At 41.6% G+C, this 9,406-nt stretch overlaps 1 protein-coding gene across 3 annotated transcripts in view; it reads right to left on the reverse strand.

Annotated features, from left to right (window-relative positions):
- Positions 1–3,962, reverse strand: part of znf687a (zinc finger protein 687a) — a 28,713-nt gene extending 24,751 nt beyond the window's left edge. Inside the window, exons 1-2 of one of the 3 annotated variants that reach the window (XM_017469101.3) lie at positions 3,779–3,961; positions 683–2,860 (exon numbers count right to left, since the gene is read on the reverse strand). In XM_017469101.3, the coding sequence (XP_017324590.1) occupies positions 683–2,837 (2,155 nt within the window). In that variant the 5' untranslated portion in view covers positions 2,838–2,860; positions 3,779–3,961. Of the gene's footprint in view, positions 1–682; positions 2,861–3,096; positions 3,363–3,778 lie in introns of those variants that run through there. The other 2 variants (XM_017469086.3, XM_017469093.3) reach the window with 2 other exon arrangements.
- Positions 3,963–9,406: the final 5,444 nt, after the last annotated feature.

The raw sequence follows: 9,406 nt of genomic DNA on the forward strand, positions 1-9,406 counted from the left end.
CTGGTTACCTGCCAACTCCCACCCTCTAGCTAACTCTCCCCTATCGTAGGACAGCTGCTAGGCTAACAAGTGCTTAATCTGAGACATGTGAAACCAAATCTTTTCGAACTGCTGCTCCTGCTGCATAAAAGGGCTGTGTAACACACTGAGGAAAGCGCTATCTGCCCTCTTCCACATACATGAGCTCACAGACGCCAGCGATTGGTTAATGTCACGGTCACTGCAATCTTCTGACAATAGGGGGTGGGGCACAATGGCTTAGTGGTCTTTTTGGTTTGCCTCGCACCTCCAGGTTTGGGGGTTCTATTCCTGCTTCCACTGTGTGTGCATGGAGTTTATATGTTCTCTCAGTGCTTTGGGGGTTTCCTCCAGGTACTCCGGTTTCCTTCCGCAGTCCAAAGACATGTCCAACGTGTCCGTAGTGCGTGAATGGGTGTGTGATTGTGCCATGTGATGAGTTGGGACTACGTCCAGGGTGTCCCCTGCCTTCTGCCCCAAGTCCTTTGGTATACCCTCCATGCGACACCGTGTAAGATTAGCGGTACGGAAAACGGATAGTTAATTTTACTTGCCATCCGCTGGCAACGAGTCCCTGCTTAGCCTACACCTCTCCGTGTGCGTTTGGACAAAGTATGAAAATAATTATTTGTACATGGTACGTGAAACTATTTTCCTAACTTACCTATGGGTACGGTATCCTGTTGGCCAATCATCTGTTCCACACTGACAGGTCTCATGACAAGGTGTGAGCACTGCATGACCAGTCCTTTCTCCTTGTGCTCACGAGCGTGCAACAGCAGGCTACACTTGTTAAAGAAGGCCAGCCGCTTCGTGCAGAGGTTACAGGTCACCTCGATGCGCAAGGAGCGACGATCGTAATGGCGCGCCAGGCTGCGCTCCAAAGCAAATGCATCCCCACACTCCAGGCAGCGGTAACCTGAAGCAGGCACGCCAAGGCCCCACTCGGGACGAGGCAGTATGGAGAGGTCTGGCTGGTAGCTGGGCAGCGGGTTCTTACTGTTGAGAATCTTGTTGAACGCCTCCACCAGGCTCGACTGGCTGCGGGAGATCACAGCTCCGGGACTGTTTACAATGGTTGCTGGCTTAGTGGAGGGTACAGCAACTGTCTTCTGACCAATCGAGCAAATACTAATGGCAGAGGAGGACGAGGATGAAGATGAAACAGATGGTGAAGTGGATGTCTTTGTGACATTAGACGCCACTTTCTGTGCCTTGCTGGCTGCAAACAGCATGGCTGAGCTGGCATCCTGTAAGGTTGACACTGGCAGCATTGTAGTCTTTGAGTCCGGAGCCTGACCTGACATGGCTGCTGCAGGTCTCTTAGGCCTGGTGATCGCCTTACGACCTCCTATTGGAATTTTCGACCCGTCGGGGCCCTTGGAGATGCCTGCTGCAGCTCCTTTAGCAGCGACTCTGGTAACGGTGCGCGTGATGTTGCCTGTGGGGGTTTTAACTGTCTTGATTCGAACTTTAAGTGGTCTGGAAGGTACTACAGAGGAGCCTGATCTTTTTTCGACAGACGCTACCGAGACTAAGACCGACGGTTCCTCTTCTTCTGGTTCTACCGTCTTTTCATTCTCAACTTTGTCACTGTCGCATTTACTGTGCTCCTGTTCATTCCTTGCATTCTCTATAGGCTCCTCCTTATCAGGAACCTCCGAGGTTTTGTCCTGCACAGGTTCTTTTTCTCCTAGCTCCTGTTCAGGGGTCGATGATAAGCTTTTCCACTGTGGACATGCTGGCATTTCTGGCTCAGGGCTCTCGGGAGAGTCTCGTTCCTCAATAATGTGCTCCGGGTATAGTTCTGGTATGGGTGGGTGTGTCTTTTCGGGGATGTTGTTGCTCTGTGGGGGTGTCTGCTGGGACACCAAGGGAGGTGGGTGTGGAGAAACAGAAGTGGTCTCTCCAGTTTGAGTGTTACTTATAGGCAAAGACGGAGAGGAGGGAGGGGGAGGCTGAAGCTCAGCGGATGACCTGTGTCTGCCTGGAAACCTGAGCGGCGAAGACATCTCTACGTCTGGGCTTTCTTGAATCATGAGCGGAGGGCTTCCAAGGTCTGGTTCCGATTCTTCGTCTTCAGATAACGCTTGATTAATCTCGGCCCTCGAGCTGCTGTTCACAGGCCGAGTTTGAGACGCAAAGGCAGACGCGGGACATTCGCCTTCCTCTTCATCAGCTTTGGCCGGCGGCAGGCTGATGAAATTGGTGCAAGAGATGGAAGAAGCAGAGGCAGGTAAAGGCATGTGAGGTGAAAAGTTTGGAGAGGGATTGGAAGGACCATCACCCTGATTGCTCTCATCACCTTCCCTGGCTATCTTAGGAGAACAAGGGGACCAGAGATGGCCTTTCGGTTGCATTTGTGATTGACTGGAGAGCAGGGCGTTTTCCACAACTCCTCCTGAAACAGCCTTGAATCCACTGTGGAGGAGCGGGTCCATCGGCATCAGGCTGTGTGCGACCTGCGGAGACAGCTGGCCCCCGGCTCGACATCTGTCAGCTTCATCCAGAACATCGCTCACTTGCCTTGATGCGTTTTCTTCCTCATCTCTCCTATTTTCATATGCATCGGCACAGATGCTGTTCTTTACTATAACACTGACTACAGACTGGTCATGAGAAGTTTCACGGATTTCCGAGGGTCCGACGGGCCTTTGATTTGAACCACCACTTCGCTCTTTGGTACCACTGCCACCGGATTCGCTATGATTTGCATCAGGATCTGCCGACTCGGACTGAATCGCCTCTTTAGCATCAATATCAGGAATATCAAATGCTGCCAACAGGTCATCAAAATCTGGCGTCTTCATGTCACCCATTCCTGTCTGACCAACTGATATGCCTGCAGATGGAAAACAAGCAACAGGATAGTTTAGCTCCTCCTACAAACAAGAAAGTTGCAAACATAAAGTGTTGTATGACGTTTGCCACAGAAATGAGGCTCGGCTAGCTTTTTATCTACAAGTCAAGTTTAACCATTAACTAAGAAACTGAACTGAAAGCTCTCGTCCCAGGAAGTGTCCACAGCATGCTAACACGTTAGCTAGTTCCTTTAACGGCAGTTAAGTACGAACTAACGTTAATTTCACAGCAGAACCGTTTTATCAGCCTCTCTACTCGTCCGAAATCTTCATACAAGTCATTTCTCTGACTTAAACGCCGAGTCTTGATACGTTAGCTCTCATCAAACATAACTTTGACAGGTTTGCTCTAACAGATGCTTTGCTGCTAAGCTCGAGCGATGCCGTTGGCTAAATCTTAAACGGCTTCCTGTCGGACATGGAGTGCACTACACATAGGGCGTACACTCACTACTTTGGACCCTATTCAGCGCGCCCATGTAGTGAACACGGGTCTGTTTAGGATACGGCCTTTCAAAGCTAGTTCTTGCAGAGTAAACGCTTCACCCAAGGGCTTCTCTGTGAAAACAGAACCAAGCTGCGGGTTTATTAAATCGTCAGGCTGTCTGCCTTTGAAAATTCAAACATTTCTGCTGAAAATCGACCGCGCAACGCATAACACAGCGGATTAAGCTATCTAGGGCTAATGTTAGCATAATCAGCTAAGCTAGCTGAACCGATTTGCATGGTGAAGTTGAAACCTAGTTTAGATATACTGTTTGTTATACGTATACAGTTTGTTTACGAGGTTAGGATCCAGACGGTAATTGTTACAGGTAAAATGTCAGTGCTGCAAGTGCATTAAATGGCGTCTGTGAGCTGCGGGTTAAAAAGAGGGGAAAGTTTGGTTTGAACTTTACCTGCTCGAGCTGTTCCTGACTGTTCCTGGCTTCTGCCAGCCAGGGCGGCGCATCACACCCGCGTCATCTGTGACCTGGAGCGGGCTTTCACCCAAACATGTCCAAAACAACATCAACACTCATACCTACTGAAGAATAATAAGCTGTAAACAATCCACGAAGGGGTGGTGTGGTGCCTCATCAGCCACAGGTAGATTAATTTCCTATAACAACATGTTGTGAAGTGCTTTATTCCTCTTATATACCATATCAATTCCCAATGACTGCAATACATTTAACTTTTTTTATCCATTTATTGTTACATTTAATGTTTTAACATCTTTAAACAGTTGTTCCTTCATCAGCCTCTGTCTCTCTCTCTCTCTCTCTCTCTCTCTCTCTCGAAGTGCACCTATTATGGTTTTTCAAATATCACCTATCATGTAGTGTGTTATAGAGCTTTTTGTGAATGTACAAAGTCTGCAAAGTTTCAAAAATCAAAGTGCACGACAAACGGAGTTATTGACTCCCAGAAGAAGGAACCGATTCTGAACAACTGAAACGAGTCGTTAGTAATTCCAGACTTTACTTCCTGTACTAACCTACATAGGTTTGTAACAAAAAGCCCCGCCTCTCGTCTTCGTTTGCGTCATTGCTCGCTGACAGCGGTAGACCAATCACAACAGACTGGGACATCTGACCAATCAGAGCAGAGTATGCTCTCTGAAAGGAGGAATTTAGAATGAATCCTTTTGAACGGATCATTTAACGAGTCGTTTGTGACACTGGAGGAAAAGGTAATGATGCAATTTAAATTATGAGCACATTAAAGTGTTTTTTTTTTAATCTTGGATGGATGTAAATCTATTATATGAGACCTCTAAAACAAAATTAGGTTCAAAACCATAATAGGTGCGCTTTAATAACTGATTCTTAATTTAAGGGACAAAACATGTCCTACATACAAAAGTCCTCTTAATGTTAAAAATTAAGAAATTCGTAATAATAAAAATACTTAAAAAGTTACCTAAAGTTACCTAAAGGTAATCTGTATACTCTGGACATTTATTTCTTATATTATTTTAAATAATTTCATTACAATTCTTGTAAATGCATGCTCTATACTTGGAAAACATGCCATTTAAACTGTCCTCAGCAAGAGGACAAGACAAGAGGACAAGACAAGAGGACATGATATCAGACTGCCAAAAAAGTGCTTAAAAATGCAATAAAATCATCAATCTAAATTTAAAACGAAAGGTAGAGATCTGTAAAATATCAAACAATAAATAAAGTAAATCTTAAATTATATTTTCAGTTAAAAATTTATTATCAAAGTTGTGTCTTATTACCTTATTAATAAGACAAACAAAAACACAGTTTGGTATGACACCCAAACACAAAGTTCTGACACCCCAGACTCCTAATAAACATCTCTTCACAAACAGCATCACCATATCCATAATTATATACTTTTCTTTGTTAAGTAGCAACACTTTTTTAAAAATACGTTTATTATAAGCAGTAGAGTATGTCCGAAAAGTCAGGAACCAATTGGAATATGTTGAGCAAAAACAGGGCAGTGATGGCTCAGTGGTTAAGATATCTCAGCACTGCTAAGCTGCAACTGCTGGGCCTTCTGCTGAATACATGAGATAAATGTAACCTGCTCTGGATTAAGCATCTGGGAAATGCTGTAAATGTAATAATTTGTAAATAAAAAAAACAAAACAAAATTAGGTATATTTAGAAGAGAGAAGATAGTTTGTATATATTGTAACCCTAGTTTTGACAGGTATAGGTCAAAGGTCAAAAAGATACACATTCTAACTCTCTATATCTAGATCAAAGGTCATGATCATAGAAATATGAATAGTTATGTTAAATCTGGATCACATCCATTCGTGACCATATATGGTGCTGCCATGTGTGTTTTTCCGCCCCACACGTTGCGCACACCCGGTACATCTTTTCACATAGAATATGAAGCTCTCTGTGGTAGGTCATAAGAATATATATAGTTTTGTTAAATCTGGTTCACATCCAAATCGTGACCATACCTGGTACGACCATTTGTTCCCCCCACCCCACCCCAACCCCTCCCCAACCCCTCCCCACACAGACAAAAGTTGCATACTCATGATTTTCCTCATGATTTTGATTATAAAGTATGAGTTGGTAACTGATCAACAAAGACTGTACTATCATTTCTAATATAATGCAATAAATATGGACCACTATTTTCACTGAAATATTTCAGAGATTTTTTTTTTCACTAGTTTACACTAAATGTCTAATATTCTGTTCTGTTGGAAATATGCCTGAATTGTTATCCCCATCCCACCCACCCCCCAGATCAGTAGTGGGTAAAGACAGACTGGTGATCTGATCTATATTATATATACGTGTACCATAGATAACGCCTCTCTGAACGCCATGGTGGGACGTTCCCGAGCTGAAGTACTGTACAAGTCCTAAGCGTTAGATCACCCCAATTACTCTTGTATACTCTTTCCATACCGTCGTGATCTTTGCCTGACGAAACCATACACAAACATATTTGACATTTGGGGCCTAATTCTAAAATCACCACATACCAAATGCACAACCGTTTTGTCTTGCTGCCATCACAAAATAAAAATGTTTAAACCATAAGTAACGTAGTCACGGAGGGTGTATATATTTTTCCACACTACATGAAGTTTGGGGATCCTTATAGACTGTGGAACAGAAATGTACTCAGTGTGTCTCCGCCGTTTTATTTCATATTGGAGTACAACCATTTTTCTTTTTTACCATTAAGGATGAAACACTTGTTTCTTTTAAAACGTCGTCTTTAAATGTTTTTCTACCTCCTAACTAAACCCTCCGACTTAAGACAGGATCTCTGGAGCTGTTGACGCCCTGCTCAGGGTTAAACAACAACGTATTTACATTACCTTCATTAATAAATTGTCAAACTAACATCTTGGTTTTTAAAAAAAAAAAATTTTGGAGCAAAAGTCAGGTCCTCTCTCATTTCAACAGGTCCTCTTGTTGGTGAATACACAGCAATCTTCTAAGGGTATTAGGATTTCTCGGAGCAGACATAGTAACAGATAGTTGCAGAGTTTCTTCTGTGTTTTAACTACGACGTCTTAACCATTATTTTAACACTGAGACACACGACTCCCTTTAATTCGTTAACAAACACATTTGTAAGAATTCTGGTCAGCAAAACCCCCGAAAGAACACCTGTGTCTCTCTCTCTCACACCCACCCCCCGCACACCCACATGGTCATCAGAGGTCATAAATGTACTGCTGGGACACGGGATGTCAAAGCATAGACGAAAGCTTATGTATTTAGCGACAGTTCTGTGTAAGTATCCTCGTTGGCGGACCATTTTCTGAAATCTTGTTTATAGTTTAAACAAAATGCACGACTCTTTTAAAACACCGTCTTTAAATGTTTTTCTGCCTCCTAACCCTTGAAGGACTGTAGAAATGTTTTACACATCACAGTGTTTTTCTCAACAACGTAGCCAATAAACAGTTCAATTATTTCACAAACCTCAGTCTGCTCATTTCTTGACAGAAGGATTACACATAGATCATACACATAGGGAGCTACACATGCATAACATGTCCAAAATTCTAATACATCTACCACATTCAGTCACCAGGTCTAGTATTTTCTGATAGATTAGTTACACAAACTGATATTTACCACAGAAGTAATTTCAGAAACAAAGATTCACTTAAACCACAAATGTACACATTGGTAGGGATCGTTAAACCCTAAAACACACGACTCGTACCTTGATTCATTAACATAAACACACTGTAAGCAGTCTGGTCAGCAAACCCCCAGGAAACACTCGACTCTCTCTCTCTCTCTCTCTCTCTCTCTCTCTCTCTCTCTCTCTCTCTAACACACCCACACACACGCACGCACACCCCCCCACACCCACATACACACACACACACACCTCAGATGTGTAGGACACTGTGTATAGGCCTACAAGACATTCCCCGGAAATTGTGTCTTCTAGTTTAAACAAAACTCTCGATTCTTTTAAGCAGCATTTTACATCCTAAAGGGTTAGGTTTAGAAGGCATGTAATACGCGCGTTTCTTATAAAACACCGTCTTTAAAACGTTTACCTGCTAAAGGGACCTATTTAGAAGGTATGTAAAAAGTTTTTTTTAATTATTTTTTCTTTTTTACATTTCTTCGGGTATATCAATGTTTTAGAGTATTTATTTCAGTAAAGTTTTATTCAAAGTCATGTCATTTTCTCAAAAAGTGCAATCAATAAAGTTGAATTTATTTCACAAGCTTACATTCTGCTCATTTATGTTCACATTCAACCATCGTGTATTTTCTAACAGCGGAGCTATACAAAACAAACCCCCACAATCTAAATTTAATGTGTGGTTGCAAGATAAAAATTCTAATTTATTGAATTAATTAAATATTTAAAGTTGTACACATTATTTTGATGAGTGGTGTTGACATAATAATGTTGATAATTACATCAACTTAATATTGTGTGTAATTTCTGCGTTAATTGATTTAAAACAAAATTTACGTTGTAGTACATTTACATTTATTCATTTAACAGAGTGTTAGAGGACCTGTAGACTGAACAAATACTAAGTACATTACAATGTGATTATCATTTCACTTACCATTAAATTCTACTAAAACAATGAATTTGGGGCATGTTCTCAGTTGCGATATGACCGATAGTGGACTCGTGTATAGGCTACACCTGCTAATACATTTGATGGACTATTTTGCACTAGTACACGTAGCTAATGCTAGTCATATTTAGCATTGTCATTTGAATATCCACTCTTTAGTTTACCGTAGCAGTGGAAAAGAAGGAAAAATTTCATTTGACAAATCTGTTCATCTAGAGAGGGCTTTTCAATTGTGCTATAGGAAAGATAAGCATGATTACATTTCTGCTTATTCATGTAAACCTCAACTACATTGTGTAATCTAATTTCATGTATTGATACATTTTTTATTTTATTTTTAAAAATCTTTTGTCATTCGCACGCGTAGCCTTCTAGCTCCACAGCCTTTGGACTGTGGATAGTTCTATGAGAGATAAAAGTAGTAGACACAGAGTGTTTATTTTTTGTCTATATTGTTCATTTCATTCAGTGCTTTAACGTCTATAAATCCTGCAGAGATGTTACGTATGAGATTTGTAATGTAAATCACGCTGGATTTTACTTACTATTGTTATAAAACTTAAAGGCAGTCATTTTTCCTGGTTTAAAAGACTGCATTCTACTGCAGACAATCTAAATGGAGAAATGTAATTTTAAAAATGATTGTCAACTTAACAACTTGTGCTCATAATTATGGTAATTTAGTACATAACACTTAAATTCCTTTTAAATAATGTGAAAATAAAGTGCGTTTGTGTGCGTCATATTTTTGTTTGGATGTGGGATACACATGGTCGTACCAGGTATGGTCACGATTTGGATGTGAACCAGATTTAACAAAACTATATATATTCTTATGACCTACCACAGAGAGCTTCATATTCTATGTGAAGAGGAAAAACATGAGTATGCAACTTTTGTCTGTGTGTGTGTGTGGGGGGGGGTTGGGGGGGGGGGGGGGGGTGGGGGGAACAAATGGTCG

Source organism: Ictalurus punctatus, chromosome 1, assembly GCF_001660625.3.
Source record: "Ictalurus punctatus breed USDA103 chromosome 1, Coco_2.0, whole genome shotgun sequence".
NCBI lineage: Eukaryota > Metazoa > Chordata > Actinopteri > Siluriformes > Ictaluridae > Ictalurus > Ictalurus punctatus.